Here is a 16,732-nt window from a genome sequence, read left to right as displayed (position 1 = left end):
TCACTTGCTTTTTTTTTGGCCACTGTTTTGTAAGTATCTGTTGAAATTTCTGTAGGAGATCTCAAGGGAATGCATTTATGCCAGTACTTAGATTTTGACTGTGTCCCTTTCATTTGTGTCCCTCTGAATGTATACATATGGGAATGTTTGTTTACTTAAGTGTCACATGCAAAATAAGAACCTGGCTTGAGGCAGCAGGGCAAAAGAGGAGGGTTTATACCAGCCCTTCAGTGCAAGAAGACTTGAGATGGCAAAGGATGGCCCAGGCTGCCCTGATGTTGTCAGATCTTGGAAGCTAAACAAGGTTAGCCCTGGTTAGTAGTTGAATGGGAGACCGTCAAGAGAGTTCAGGGTTGCTATGCAGAGGCAGGCAGTGGTGAACCATCTCTGAATGTCTCTTGCCCAGGGTCGCCATAAGTTGTCTGTGACTTGATGGCACTTTCCACCACCACCAAGGTGGAGTTCCACAGCTTTTGTAGCTGGGGGAACAGAAGCACAGCACTGCCAGAGCTGTGGACTCTTTTGATTTTGTTTCCTTTTGGATTGCCCTGTAAAGTCATAAAATAATGAATTGGGCTAATCTCTTTTTATCCTATTCTCCCCTCCCTCAGTTTTCAGGGTGCCTTGTAGTCTGTGTGCTTTAAGAAGGTATGCATAGTGTTTTATATAAAATAAAAGTCTAGTCAACTACAAAGTAATGTGCAAATGTCATTCAAAAGTTAGCTTTTGCAGAAACTAAACTCGAGTGGGAAGGAAACAGGAAATGAGTATCAAGCTTTTGTTTCATAATTACTGTATTCCATGTTTTGTTGCTATTAAAATAATGAATCTTTATCATAGATAAATTCCTGTTTGACAAGGCACAAATGATGAATGATTTTGAAATATCCCTTGCAAAAGAGTATTCACAGCTACACACATGAAGCACTCCTGGGCATGCCTTCTTGCATTCTAAGTACATTAAAGCGTTATTGAGTGTGCCTTTGTTATTGACTAGGAAGAAACATTTCCCATTCCAGTTGAATGTCATAGTACTTCCATAGAATAGTAAAGTATTTGGAAGGAAACCTTGGCAATTTTTTCTTCTTCTTCAGAGAGGATTGCTTAGCAACACCAAGTTTTCTTTCAGGTCTCCTTTGAAGTTTGCTTGGTACCTCCTGAAACTGTTAACATGGTTAATAAAACCAGGGTGCTTCCAGGAATACAGAAGACTTTATCTCTTCTGTTGTTTTGTGTGCGTGTGCACGTGCGCATACTAATTAATACAAAACAGAAGTGTGAGGAAGAGCAAGTAAGAGCTATGTTATATGAATGGATATTTCAATCCAAAATTAGTATGCTGCCTTATATTTGGTGTAGTGGTTAGGAGCACAGGCTCTAATCTGGGAGAACCGGATTTGATTCTCCACTCCTCTGCATATGCAGCTGCTGGCGTGACCTTGGGTCAGTCACAGTTCTTTCAGAGCTGTTCTGAAAAGAGCAGTTCTCAAAAGAGCTCTCTGAGCTCCACCTACCTCACAGGGTGTCTGTTGTGGGGAGGGGAAGGGAAAAGGATTGTAAACTGCTCTGGGACTCTTTCCGGTAGGGAAGGGCGGGGTATAAATCCAATCTCTTCTCTTCTTATCATGACAGCTTTCTTGGAACAAACTAAGGAATGGATGGTATTCCTTTGCACATATCTTAATATACACAATACTAAAGCAGCAGTGGATTCTTCAAAATAAATAAAGGTTACTTCAGCTGGAATCTGTGGCAAATATTTTCAACAATATAAAACTTTCAGGATTGTGGCCTACTCACTGTACCCTTTCAGATTTTATCTATTGTGGCTATTTGCTTTATTTAGCTGAAGGATTTTCAAGAATGAGTCCAAAGAGTTGTCCCACATAAAACCTGCCTCTTGATTTGTCCGGCTTTTTCAGCTGAAACAGGTTAAAAGAAACAATCCATCGATTAAACACTAGCTGTGACTTTAAAAAAATGTATTGGCCTAACCGTGAAAAAAAAAGTTACTGCAGGGAGAAGGGAAAAGCAGGATGGGGAAAAAATCCTATTCTCTGCAACCAATCACCTCTCTTCTGAAGGCAAGAGAGCACAAAGTAGAGCCTAAGGTGATCAACATTGTGCCTGGACAGGACTGTACTGCTCCACGCCGTATCTTGGTCCAAGGCTGTATAATGTTTAAAGCTTTATAGGTCAAAAATGATATCTTGAGTTGGAACAGGAACAGACAGCCCCTGAAGATCTTTAACCACTACTATGATACAACTACAATCCACATGAGGTGGTTGTCTCTGTGTTTTATTCTGGGCTAACTGGAGGTCCTAACCATCTTCAAGAGTAGATTACATTGAAACTTGAAATAACAAGGTCATACTTCCTGAGGGCGGCCTGCTGCTTGGTGAATCAGCTGGTTAAAGGTGCTACCAGATGAAATCTGAACATCCCAACTGTAGATCTGGATTTAATGCCTGTCCCACAATTGCACACTTGTTCCTTCAATGGGAGTAGAACCTCATTCGGAATCGGCTCCTGGTTTATAAACAGCACCTATAAATAGTATTTCAGTCTTATCTGGATTGAACTCTCAGTTTGAGATCAGTGTATTGGCCCCTATCAACCCATTACTGCCTCCAAGCACCAATTCAGAACATCCATTTTCATGATTCATGAGATGCATATTGATGACCTTTGCTCCAAAACTGTGGGTGATTTCTCCCAGTAATCTCATATAGAAGCTAAAGCATGAGGTGGAGAGAATTGAACCTCAAGGAACACTAGTCTCACCTTCTGTATATGATATCCCAATAAGAACAGAACCACAGAATCAACAAATGTCTATCCCAGCCTAATGATTGAGACAGATTCCACGGTTTTATTAGAACACTATTTTATTTATTTACATTTTTTATTCCACCCATGCCTCAAGAGGTTTAGAACGGTGTACACTTAAATGTTTTCAAATCCTACCTACAATTCCCTGTGTTGTGTTGGGAGAAGTTGCACATGTCCACTGTAGTTCCCCTGAGACAGATTTTTTAAATGCATTGGAGAATACTTGTAGTTAAAAAGAGGGATTTTTGTATTTAAAAAAACTTGAACTGTATCTTTATGGCTTTGCCTTTGATCTATTCTCTTGTGTTTGGGTGCCCTGTCCTCCTTTCGTTTTGTACTTTATATCAGGCCAGCTTGGCTGGGGATGCTAAAGAAAGTAGTGTGCTTGGATGTAGTCTCAGCCTCTCGCCACTACTATACCTTTGAGTCATTCTAATCACAATGGCTTAGTTGGATCTGATTATACTGTCGAGCACTACTGTGCTAGTGCTGTGTGAATTTCCCAGGCTGTGGAAGGTTGGTAGTTCAACAGTTCGAGACCCGAGTGTGCCGCATGACGGAGTGAGCTCCTGTTTCTAGTTCCAGCTCCTGCCAACCTAGCAGTTCGAAAGCAAGAAATTGCAAGTAGATAAATAGGTACCACTTCGGTGGGAAGGTAACAATGTTCCGTGCGCCTTGGTGTTTAGTCATGCCGGCCACATGACCACGGAAATGTTTTCGGACAGTGCTGGCTCTTTGGCTTTGAAACAGAGATGAGCACTGCAACCCTAGAGTCGGATTCGACTGGTTTTCGAGCAAGGGAACCTTTACCTTTAAATAAGAAAGCTCTGCAGTATTATGGAATAGTAAGATAAATACATATTGGGGGGGGAGATTTTTTGGGGGAAACACCAAAATAAAGGGGCGAGCAAACTTGGTGTGTTCTTAAGATCTAACTCAGGGGTATCAAATTCATTTTTTGTGAGGGCCAGATCAGACATAAATGAGACCCTGTTGGGCCAGGCCATGTTTGTCATAAAATGCAATGCTAGGTAGCGAAGATATAAACTTTATAAAGAATACAAACACTATTAAGGATTTTTAAAACTTAAAATAAAATATGCTTAAAACATTAGCACTCTTGCAATATTTTGTTTATATTTAATAGTCTCTGATAGCTGACACCTCTTGCTCTGAATTATTGCATCAAAATCTGGAACCAGTGTGCTGTAGCAGTGTTGAGTATGCTGTTCAGGTGTTGTTCGAGTGTGTATCTGTAAGTTGCAAACCTACTTTTGATTTATTGTCATTCGTTACAGAACTCTCATGGTCAATGCTCTGAGCCTAAGACCCAAGGGAAAACATGAAATAACTGGTTATTGCAAACTTTTGTACATAAGTTGCTTTGTGTGCTGGTCAAAAGCATGTGAAGGCACCATGACACAGACTGAAGGCTATGTAAAACAAAGTTCAGTGGCACCTTTAAGACCAACAGAGGCTTATTCAAGATATGAGCTTTCGTGTGCAGGCACACTTTTTCAAATACATTGGAATGGAATAACTATCTTCATGAAGGCTATGTGTCTACAAAACTACACTATTCCCCAGAGAAATAACCACAATTCGTATGAGGCAGTGCAAGAATAGAGAGACAGCAAAGTATAGTGGTCAGTATCAGCCTACTATCTGGGAAGTCGAAGTTCAACATTCCAAGTCTACAAAGGGAATGTGCTGGGTGAACTTGGTCTGGACACATGCCTCACTGGCTTGTTGTTATTCCTCATCTAAATAGTTCACATTGCTTTCTTACTGAGACTGGATCATGAGGGCATGAATACAGTGAATTCTATCCCCCCCCCACTGTGACTGAGGAAACTGGGCAAAATAGGCAATTGAGAGAGCCTGGCAAAGTAAGCTCTCGTTCTTCCTCCCTCCCCTGTGAGGAGGAGCCTCAGCCAATGGAGGGAAGAGAGGCTTTGCTCTGTAGCTCCTGTGTGATTGAGAGAGCCTGGCCAAGCAAGCTGTGATGCAGAAGGAAGCAGGAGAGTGGGAGAAGGAAGCAGATGAGAGCCAGTTGCTCGTGGACCAGAAATGAGCCTTGTGGTAGCCGCATTCGGCCCACAGGCCACAGTGGTAACTGATCATATGGATGCTGCAAACGCCATCATCAGCTATGAATTATACTAGCACTTTATATGTTTTATTCTGTATTGTTATGATTTTATTTAAATATGGTGTTTTAACTGTTTCAACCTATTGTCTGTAAGCCGCCCTGAGCCTGCAAATTAGATGAATGAATAAATAAATGTTTAACATCCCAGATCTATCTTCTGTAACCTAGGACACAGTTTTGATCAAAGAAAACACTTTAGATTTGCCCTTATCAGAAGTATGATTAGTTGACATTCCAACTAACATCAATTTCTTATCTGAATCAGTTTGTGGGTATCCCATTTCAGAGAGGCTAGCAAGCCATCTTCAGCACAAAACAATTTTAGTCTCAGTTTGAAGATATAGAGCCATGCTCTTGCTTCCAGGGGTATTTGTCCAAATTCTGCCTGCAGTATAACATTTAATGCACATTGAGGGACGTTCAGTATTTTTCTTAAAAAGTGGAACAGAGGTTGATCAATATTATCAGAGATAGCTTTGATCCAAATAGCTGGGCCATAAAGAATAAGGGGGACCAGCCACCAACCATCTAAACACTTAGTCTTGTCCAATGTCCTTCTGAATTTATCAGCTAAGATTTAGAGAAGCTCTTTTTAGCAAAGACACTAGATAAATGACTATGTTAGCGAAAATGAAACAGGCCCAGGAGATGAAGTAAGAGACCATTAATAATTTCATACAGACCAGAAGGAAACTCTATATCTAAAAGCTAGAATTTGCACAGCTATGCTTGGCTTATATTTATGCATTTTATTTTTATCCTGCTGTACTGTAAAAATCTGTTCCCAAAGCAGCTCACAACAGTCAAAATTGTAGTGTTAACGTATTCCGTGGTGAGGGATTCTCAGATCAGCTGGATTCAAGCATGATGCTGGGCTGCTGCCTGCCCTTTCTCAGGTGGCCTCCTTAATGGCAGCTGGAAGTGATGGTTTTGAACTGCATGGGTAGATACATGGCAACATCTGAACTGCATAGGTATTTACATGGCAACATCTGAAGACTAACGGCCCTTAACTCTTTGGAAGAGGAAAGCAGCACCTTCTGCCAGTCCTCCCCCCTCCCCCCCTTGCAGATCTTCCTCTTGCCTTCTAAGGTGTCCCAGGGGGCCCACTGACCCCCCTAGAACAAAACTTCAGGGCGCTGAGTGAACTGCAGCAGCAGGATTGTGAAGCCTGTGGACGCATGTATTAACATTTACTGCTGCTTTTCTGTTGAAAAATCTTGAGATAAATGTTTCACTTTTCTGTCGCTGCCATGTGTTTGTGGCCACTTTCAAAGCCTCTTAAATATTTATTTTTACAGGGATCTGATGTACCTTAAACACACATAAACAAGATAAAATAGTGCAAGTAAGCACTTACACAAACAGGGAAAAAACAACCTGTTTTTAAAAGCTCTTAGTTTGTGAAGAGACAGCACTACTGACTAAGAGTTTTGAGAAACTGGTTTTTTAAAAAAACTTGGTTTTTAATGCTGTCTCTTTACTTCTGAAACCAGGCTCCAAAGTGATTAGATACCACCAACTGTGCCCTTCATAATTCTGGCCTGTTTATGGAAGTTGGAAAGCCACCTTTCAAGATACCCTCCTTCTGCTCTGGCCCTTAAAGCCACTGGCACCCATTTGTCTTCCGTCAGCTGCAGTGTCAGGCACAAGATAACTGCTCACAAACATTCTTCCCTCATACAATCGCTCTTTGGTAATCATGTTACAGCAGGATTTTGGAATTCTTGTCAGATGATGGCCTTTGAAAGATTAGACAAAGAAAATGTTGCTGAATAAGGCAGGTAAAGAAATGTTTCTGACTCTTTTGTCCAGCATGAGTTTTAGGTTGTAACATGACTACGAAAGTACTTTTTTTGCTTTGTGGAAGCATAGCCATTTTCTCTTTTCTTGCCAGCTGTGATCACAGAAACACAACAAAATCAGTGTTCCCTCTAAGCTGAGTTAGTGTGAGCTAGCTCACAGTTTTTTAGCCTCTGGCTCACACGTTTTTGTCTTCGCTCAGGAAGGATGGCTCCAGAGGAAACTAAGTTATGCAACAGCCGAATTGCTGGCTTGCAACTTTAATGCCAGTAGCTCACAAGGTAGAATTTTTGCTCACAAGACTCCACAGCTTAGAGGGAACATTGAACAAAATATGCTGAAATAACATTTTTCATTTTGCTTTTAGATAATGTCATGAAGCTGTAAATGTTTGTCACTGCTGCTGGCCTTCCCACAATGGATTCATTGCTTCCGTTGGGTGTTTTTTTCTCTCCAGTTGATAAAAAGCAGGGTATTGATCTGGATGTTGCCTCTGCTTAATATGCAACATATAGTTGCAGAAAAACAAATCCAGTAACAGAAACTATTGTATAATTTTGAAACGTCAGACGCTTCTCAGAAAGCTGACAGTTTCTAACCTTGATAAATTCTTTTGATAAGTACGTTTTGTTCATGGAAGTGTAAATAAAAACAAGTATGTAACCAAGTATTGCAGGTTTCATACATGAGAGAATTGGGTGACTTTTTTCAATACCATATACTTAGATTGTGCTTTTGAAATTAGTGGAGTATTTCTTTCACCTTTTTCCTGTCATCCCTTGAACTCTGAATCATCCTGGCTTGCTTATTTTTTTCCCCTTAAGCAAATTGCTAAATAAAACTTACAATGCTGAGTCCTGTTTGCAGGCTTCAAAGCTGCCTCCCATTCATTATGCTGGGGGTGAGGGAAGGAGTGTGTCCTTGTACTGTAGGTAGTATGGGGGTGGTTCTTCTCTTCCTGCGCTGCAGTGCAGCTTCTCAGCACAGTGCTGGAAGGCAGGGAGTGTGTCCGCATTACTGAATGCTGTGAGCACTAACCAACCAACCAAGTCTCCCTCTCTCTCTCTCTCTCCCTCTCTATCTCACCCCCCCCCCTCTGCTTATGGCCCTGGCTCTTCTGTAGTTTCAGTTTGCAAACAGAAGAATCCAATTAGAGACATTTGGAGCATTTGGCTTGGGAGGGATTTTGCATCCCACAGTTTCCCTGTTTCACCCCAAAGTATCATCTTGGTGATACTTTGGTTTAGCACTGAACAGTTGTTCATATATAGCAGATGTGCTGTGTGTCCTTATTAGCATTCTCAGAGCTCAGCTTTCATGGCTTTTAAAAAGCCTGTTTCTAGCCCTTATGGCTGTGAAAATAACCCAAAGAGTGATTAACACATGGAATTCACTGCCTCAGGAGGTGGCGGCAGCTACAAACATGGACGGCTTCAAGAAGGAATTAGATAAACACAAGAGCCGGGTCCCACAATACTCGCAGGGGGGTTATCCCCCACGGCTTTCGGCCTGCGGAAGCAGGAGGACCTCAGGGCTGAGGAAGCGGCCACAGGCAAGCTTCCCCCCCCAGTGCTCCAGCGGTGAGGCCTGAGCGGCCTCGCTGATCTCCACCCCCTGGCTCCTCCACCCCCCCACCTGGTTCCAGCGGCGAGGCCCGAGCGGCCCAGCCACCAGGCTCCTCCATACTCCTTCCCCCCAGCTCCAGCGGTGAGGCCTAAGTAGCCTCAGTGATTTCCTCCATCCCCCTCCGTCAGGCCCCGCCAAACTCCTCTCCCCGGCTCCAGCAGCGAGGCCTGAGTGGCCTCACTCATCTCCACACCCCCGGGCTTCTCCACCCCCCTCCCCTAGCTCCAGCGGCGAGGCCCGAGCGGCTCCTCTTCCCCCCGTGGCTCGGGCCCCCCAATCTCCTCCCCTCCCCGGCTTGGGCCCCGCCAATCTCCTTTCCCCCCCCACCCCGGCTCCGGTGGCAAGGCCTGAGCGCCTTCCAGCCACTAGCCCGCCAGAGTTAACAGAGCGTTCTCTGCGCATGCTCAGGGAACGCTTTTACTTTTTACTTTTTAGGTAATGTAAATATTTTTTCCAACTTTTCATATTTTTCTGCACACCTGGGTATTGCCTCAAGTGCGCAGGAAAATCTCCCTTCCCCCCAAGTGCCCCCAATGTGCGGATTTAGATATCCACACGCAGGGGGCAACTTGGGAATTAGATATATAGATATGGAGCAGAGGTCCATCAGTGGCTATTAGCCACAAGGTAGGAACTCTCAGTCTGGGGCAAGTGATGCACTGTATTCTTGGTGCTTGGGGGGGGGCAACACTGGGAGGGCTTCTAGTGTCGTGGCCCCAGTGCTGGACCTCCTGATGGCACCTAGTATTTTTGGCCACTGTGTGACAGAGTGTTGGTCTGGATGGGCCATTGGCCTGACCCAACATTGGCTTCTCTTATGTTCTTATGTAACCTTGAAATTGAAACCGCATGCCCCATATCTAATGAACTGCAGAACTCAGTGACCCTTCTAATTGCAGTATGACAGGCCTTGCACTGGGAACATGGTAAGGGTCCCAGGATGAGAATCAATAAGAAAAATGCTTTCATTCCACAAGTCCATTTATAGGAGAACTGTGCATGCAAGCGGAATTTTCTTAGAAATATTTACTGCTGTAGGTATTTCAGTTGACAAGCCAAGCCAGTTGTAAGACTTGTCTGTAGAAAGGAAGATGAGCGCATGAGGTATAAATGTTTTAATTGAATCAGCAGCTTCCATTGTCAGATTGGGAGCTGTAGCAGTGAACATTTCCAAGAGAGCTACAGTTCCACATGTTTCTTAATGGGCCTATAATAGCTCACAGAACAAGACTGTTAAAACGACTTGGTCATTTTAGATCTGCTTTAATTATTATGATGCCTCAGTGCTCTTAATCGTTTGGCAGTCAAATGTGTGGGTACAAGGAATTGTCTCTGTAATGTGTTCTGTTTATTTGAAAAATGAGAAGTCATTCATATCACAGAAGGAGAAGGTGATTTCTACCTTCAGTTCTTCTCTACTATTATAAATACTGCAAGGTACATTTTACCAGCTTATCTGTTGATACACCTGTTGATTCTACCCTTCTTCATACTTCAGGGCTGGAATGAAATGTGAAAGAAATTCTAAGTGGAGGGTAGGAAATGCTGGGTATATCCTACCATTCCTTGTTGCTAAGTGTGGAGCTCTCCTCCACCGGAAGAGGCTCTGTGTTTAGCTCAGCAGAGTTATAGGATACAACTCCCTGTATTTTAGGAGATGTTATGGGAAGCTTGAAGTCTAAATAGCTAGCAAAGAGTAGGCGCCTTCCTGAAGGGATGTTGGGGCAGTAGGATGAATGGTCTTCAGTGATTTGTTCTCTCTTGGGATGGTTGAGTCATGTCTGCCTCACTGGAGCTGCAAGGGGGAAGTTTACTGCTAGGCTGTGATTTTTGCCCAGGATAGTGTTTAGGCTCTTTAGCACAGTGCTGCTGCCACCATGTTAATTCAATATTAAATAGGTTTAGCATGCTAAACATCTTTTAAAAGAAAGTTATTGCCTGTTTTCATTTTAACGCATTAGCGAGAGTGTTAGAAAAATTATTCTTTTAAATCTCAATTTTGGAGCAGAGAAGTGTTGCCAAAGTGGGAGAGAAGGAACTGCAACAGGGGATCATCTACGGCAAAGGTCCTCAGTGTGATGCCTGTGTGCATCATGGTGCCCACTAATAACTTTTTTGGTGCCCACGAAGTGTTTTTTAGAAAGTAGGCAGGGCTAGGTGGGACTTTTGCCCAGGCTGTGCAGATTTTTTTTTAAGTTGCTGTGCCCCCCCCCCATGGGCAGTGGGACATCATAATTGATTTCCATAATCAGTAGAGACTCACCAGACACTATGTTGCTCCTTAATTGCCTCTTTATTGGATGCAGGAAAGTTCACCCCAAAAAATCCTGAAAAAATCCCAAATATATTTGGGAATTACCGGGCAGATTTGAAAAACAGCAGAGAGGCGGGAGCAGATTGCTCCTGCCTCTCAGCTGTTTGTCGGGCTTCTACTGCAGTCCCTTTAAAGTGTAAAGGGACTGCAGAAGACAGCTCGATAATCAGCTGTGCTGGTGGGAAGTAGAGTGCTCTTCACCAGCTCAGCTTTGGGCTGGCTTCTTTTGCATCCCTGAATGAGGCTGCAGGAGAATTCAGCCTGAGGATCAGCTGTGCTGGTGGAGAGCAGACTGCTCCCTGCCAGCTCACCTCTGGGTGTGCAAACACCCCCCCCCCGTTTTTTTCCTTCTCTGATCTATTGGACCCAGGGCCGGCCCCAGCTTTTTTTGCACTCTATGTGAGGATCCCTTCTGCCCCCCCCCCGTGCGCCTGCCAAGGAGACCTTCCCGGGGGGGGGGTCCAGCTGCAGGGCTTTTCCCTCCTGCTGTTACATGGCTGCAGGCCTCCTCCGTCCTCTCTCGGCTCCCCATGCAAATGCAAACCCTCCCCCCCCACCCACCGGAACGGAGCCTCTCCCCTCCCCTCCCCTCTAGGAGTTGGGAACCTTCTGCAAACCCTGTGCTGAGAATGGCGATCCCGGCCTCCCTCCCGTACAATATCCAGTCAAAGCCTCTCCCCACCCACCCAGACGGCTTACTTCCAAGACCTTCCGGGAGGGGAGAGGATCCGGCTGCAGGGCTTTCCCCTCCTGCTGTTGCACGGCTGCAGCCCCTCCCAGTCCTCTCTCACCCCCCCTGCAAAAGCAAACCCTTCCCGCTCCCCCCTGGAAAGGAGCCCCTTCTCTTTGCCACCCCCTCCCCCCCTGCTCGTCCTCGCCAGCAATCAGCTCCGTCAGCTTCACCCCTTCATTGCTGCAGATGAATGCAAAAGGTGTCCTCCTGTCCTGGCCATGGAGAGCTTCAGCCAGGCTGCCCTCAGCGTCGCCCTATGCCACTCAGTGGGGCTCCTCTGGACTCCTCTCTCCCCCTTCCTCCCTCCCTCGCCATGGGACGGGGGTGCCTGGGGGAAGCTGCTGCCAATGAGAGGAGGAGGCGCCGGAGGCAGTGGGTCCCTGAGCCAGCTTGGCCCCCGGCCACAGAGGTAGGGCTGGGATCAGGAATGGCCTGGAATGGCCTGCGGAACCGCCCGCCACTGCAGCCGCCGGCCCCAGCCCGCCGCCCAAGACCACCACCTGCCAGGGCGGCATCGGGGGCTGCTGTTCATCCTGCTCTGGGGGGGGTTCTGGCGGCACAGCAAGAGGAGGCCGTTGAGGCAGCAGAGGAGGGCCATGCAGGGCACCAGCAGCCCCCCCAAGGAGGCGCAGAGTGGCCTGCAGTTCCATCGGCTCCATCCCGATGGAGACCAGGGAGGGGTGGAGGTGGGCACATGCTCCACGCCGGCACCTTGGGGCCTCCATCTGCGGGCTGGCTGGGCTTTTGGCGGGGTCGGGGGGACTTTTGATGGGGTGGGTGCAGTTTGGTGCCCCTAAGGGCCGGCGTGCTCTAGGCGAACACCTAGTTTGCCTAGTGCGTGAGCCGGCCCTGATTGGACCTCCCCAAATTCATTCTCTGATCTATTGGTCCCCCCAAAATTCAGGATTGTTGAAAAATCCTGAATCTGATCACTGTACCGTTATTGGGATCCAAGATTTTTTTGGAATTCTGAACAGACCCAAACTGAAAAATACCAGGGGGGGGGATTGCACACCCCTAGTTACTATTAATACTTGAGTGCTTCTTATATTAGGTAAAGGACTTGGTTCCAAGAGACCTCATTTTCTGCAACAGAAGACTGCTTCTGATGGTATGCATAGTCACCCATTCTCACTGCAGACTCCCATATAAATCCATACAGTGCTATCTCTGGGCAGGGCCTGCTCTCTCACTAGGCCAGCTAGTCTCTGGCCTAGGGTGGAGCTCCGAATAGGGCACCAACTGCCATGCCACCCTCCCCCCGCCAAAAGCCCCCCCTGCCCAAAGTCGCTGAGTGGCTGGCCATAGGGCTGGGCGCCCCGCCAAACTGCCCATGGCGCAGCCGCGGCCCCACAAAAAGCCCCCGCCACCCAGCAGCCCTGCCTCTTCCCGCCTGCCCCCCAGAGACTGCTGTGGAAACCAGCTGGTAAGTTCTTTCATTGGGGAGGGGGGCGGCGGCAGGGGGGGTGATAATGCAAGTGTCTGGGTATGCGTGGGGCGGGAGGGGGTGCAGGTGGACTAGATCAGGTCTCCCCCCCCCAACTAATAGCAACAAGGCAGGCATCGGGTTGGGTTGTTTGCTGGAAAAGCGGCAGGAGACCCCAGCCACCTCTGCCTCTTTCTCTCCCCCCAGAAGGCCCGGGGAGGCGCCCTTTAAAGTCCCAGGGCCGGAGGCACACTCTGCCCGTGCAATGTTCCCGCGCCTCCCCCCTCCCCACCCAGCTGGGCGCTCCCAACCTCCCCATAGCCTTTCCTTTCTCCGCTCCCCCCCATGCCCCAGACGGGACCGGTGAAAGAGCAGTGGCTTGCATCTCTCCAGCGCATGGGGGGAACCTTGTAGAGCTTCCCAAGGAGTTCCAGGAGGGGGGGATGCTGCCAGAGGGGGGCTGGGTGCAGGGAACTTCCCCCCAAGGGCTTCATGGCTGCGAGGATGCCCTGCCCCCTTCCCTTCCCTCCCTTCCCTCCAATGTCCCCCATCTGGTGGGGCTGAAGAGGGACCTGGCAGCAGCCCAGCGGGAGACACGGTTCTTTGCCGAGGACAACCCCCCTGTTGGCCCTTTAAGGCTGAGGCCAAACCTGCTGTTGGCAGGGGGATTGCGAAACTGTTGCCAAGTTGGGAGAGAAAAGGGGGGAGGAGACGGGGACACCCCCTCCCTCCCGCTGGCTCTTCCCCCTCCCCCCACCCTTCCCCCCCCCAAAGTGCCAGGATAGTGCAAACAGAACATGCATTTCTTTGGACATAATCCCCCCCCCACGTGTGCACTTTCGCAAAACAAGAGAATCATCCCACTGGGCAGGAGGGAAGATCTAATGAATCTGATAGCAGAAAGCCATGGGCAGAGCCGCCCAAGAGAGAGAGAGAGAGAAGAGTGAATTTCCTCCCCCCCACCTTTTTCATTTTGGGATAAAGGTGGGGGGAATGCTGCCATTTTAAAAGCATTTTTAATTGGGGGAAATAAAAAGTAGATGTGATTTTTTTAAAAGAAAGGAAAGAAAAGGGGAAGAACTGAGAGATTCGCGGCTCTGTAATTATTGTGTCAATTTCAGGATGAATTAACAAAAATCGACTGGGAGACGGTCTCCAGGAGGAAAATTTAATTTTACCTTATTTACTTGGGGGAGGGGAGAAAGGGCAGAGGAAATCATTGATCATATATATTTATTTATAGTGGAGAAGCCGAGTGCCAAGTTAAGATAAGGAATAATTTGCATATTTTTGTTTTTCGGGGTTTTTTTTTTTTGGTTTTTTTTAAAGAAATGGTTCCAGGTTTCTGGATGGTCTGGAATTGCCTTAAGCTTTGGAGGGCTTGTGGCTAGAGAGAGTCATGAAAAAGTCTTCCTTTCAAATGTTTCTAGAAATCGGGTGCCTCTAGAAATTAGGGGTACTTTGGGCCACAGGTGTGTAAAATATAAGACGTCTAGCTTCTCCTAAAATGCATTTATGTTTGAAAATTGGTGGGCGCACCGGGGGGGGGGCGCCAGAATGTAGCCTGGCCTAGTGTGCAAAAAACCCTGGAGCCGGCCCTGTTTCTGGGGCAGTGTTTTGTTGGTGTGTGGTTGACTAGAGTGAGAGGGGCAAGGTGGGAAAGCTGCATTCCAGATCCAGCACAAAAGGTCCGTTGGTTGGTCAGTCTTGCCATAAAGTTGTAGAAGTTCTCTTACTCAAAAATAGTCCAGAGAATTATGCAGTTAACACTGTATGTCCAAAAAACTTAATTCTTCAAGCAGTAGCTCCTTACACTGTATTGTGATTATCTTTTGGGATTATCAGTGCAAGAACTGCTGTTAGAGGACAAAAGGCCTGGAGGGGATATGTAAGGCTCTTGATGCCCCAAAGGGACCTCTTTGGATTATGGGCTGTGGCTATAATAAAGTAATTTGGAATTAATACATCTTAAATAGTTCCTTGAATTAAATTAAATTGTTTATTTGTGAAATTTGTCTTTCAAACACAGTTAAGTAAATGTGAACTTTTAAACATTTCTTGTAGAAAATCAATGCAAAACTACATGAAGGTCTATGTCAACATTGTAAAGAGGTCTTAGAATGGCGTGTGAAATTCAACAAGTACAAACCACTAACTAAGCCTAAAAAATGGTGAGTGAATTTTACTGTTCCTTAGCTGTCACCCAGTAAAATAATATATGCAGGTTTATGGAGACAAATGCAACTTTTTATGAGCTTGATACACAGAATGTTTTCTTGTGCCTGGGCTGTGGGTTTGTGCTTTTCAAAGTGTTTTGACTGGAATATGCAGTTGTGCAATGTTCTGAATTTAAATTCTTAGAATAATAGATGCCGCCTTCAGGATACAATACAGTTCTTTTTGATAAAAGACTATTTGGAATGTTTGTAATTTATCATCTCTTTACATAGAAGTTAATGGATTTCTTTCTCTCTGTGACATGTATCATAATTTTTTTTATGGGTTGATATGAAACACTCTTTTTAATGACTTTCTGGGTGTGGGTTATGTTACAATAGCTAAAATTATGGAAAAGAATGTAGAAGCCTCCAATTGCATGTTACATGGATTTGAAAATTAAATGAAAAGAAGGTGTGAAATAGTACTACATTAAAGTAACTATTGTTAAAATATGAGATTGCTAGTTGACATCAAAACTAGGATTGCTGAAAAATCCAGTAGCTCTTCTAATGTATTTTAGAAACACACAGAGACAATGCTGCTATTTGATCTATCTTAATAATAATTAAGGAAAAAACAAAGAAAGTTTATTTAAAATATTTATACCCCTCCTTTCCTTAATATTCAAGTTAGTTTTACTTGGGATTCTGTTTACACTTGGAGGATGTGGGCCCACAGAGATCTTTAACATAAGACAGCAGAGCTTGTAACTGAGGAGTAACATTTTTTTTTAAGTTTATTTATCATTTTCCCATAACAAAAAAGAAAAATATATGCATTATATATACAGAATACAGTTTGGAGTTTACATTTACACACTTTGTTCAATCCATCTGTCCATTTTTTGCCATCTTTTTCAAAACACATTCTCGTCTTTCCCTGACAATATCATGTTTACTTTATCCATTTCCTTAATTTCCATAATTTTCATAATTATTTCTTCTCTACTTGGTATTTTATCTGATTTCCAACATTTCGCTATAAGAATTCTAGAACTAGTAAGAATATATAATATTAGACATAACTCATTATATTTAATCCCATCCGGTAACATGTTAAGCAGATATGTTTCTGGCACCAACTTCAGATCTATATCAGTAATCTCTAGTATTAGTTGTTTTATAGTTTTCCAAAATTTACAAACCTTCTCACATCTCCACCATATATGGTAGTATGATCCTATGTTATTTTTGCATCTCCAGCAGTTTCCTGAAGCATTCTTATAACATTTAGCTACCTTATCTGGTGTCCAGTGCCACCTGTAAAACATTTTAAGGATATTTTCCTTATATGTTGTAGGGCTTAATAATTTTATTGATTTGGTGACTTCCGGTCTGTGGCTCGGTGATGGCGGAGGCTCTCCCCTAATGCTGGGGAGGCATTCCGCGCTCCAGTGGGGATTGGAGGGGTGCCACCTCAAGTGGCACCCCCAGGTGAGCCTTGTAAGGCTCCGAGCCGAGGGCGCTTGGGGGGGTGTCCTCTTCGATGGCAAACTGCCGGAGAATTGAGGCGCTCCCTTTGCCCCAATCGGTCCGCCCCCTGAGAGGCTCGGTTTTCACCGAGCTCAGCCGATGCCGGCCGGGACAAGCAGATGAGGGTTATCGAATTACACAAAGCTAAATG

The 16,732-nt window shown here is 45.4% G+C and overlaps 1 protein-coding gene across 1 annotated transcript in view; it reads left to right on the top strand.

Moving 5' to 3' along the window:
- Window positions 1-16,732, top strand: part of LOC107106783 (chromosome unknown open reading frame, human C9orf85) — a 39,716-nt gene that overhangs the window by 6,851 nt on the left and 16,133 nt on the right. The window contains exon 2 of the mRNA XM_015406978.1: window positions 14,954-15,060. Within this exon, the coding sequence (XP_015262464.1) occupies window positions 14,954-15,060 (107 nt within the window). The remainder of the gene's footprint in view (window positions 1-14,953; window positions 15,061-16,732) is intronic.

This window comes from Gekko japonicus, unplaced genomic scaffold (genome assembly GCF_001447785.1).
Source record: "Gekko japonicus isolate JY-2015 unplaced genomic scaffold, Gekko_japonicus_V1.1 scaffold1623, whole genome shotgun sequence".
NCBI classification, from domain to species: Eukaryota; Metazoa; Chordata; class Lepidosauria; order Squamata; family Gekkonidae; genus Gekko; species Gekko japonicus.
The sequence above is the reverse complement of the archived record's forward strand: the minus strand, read 5'-3'. Positions and strand labels throughout refer to the sequence as shown.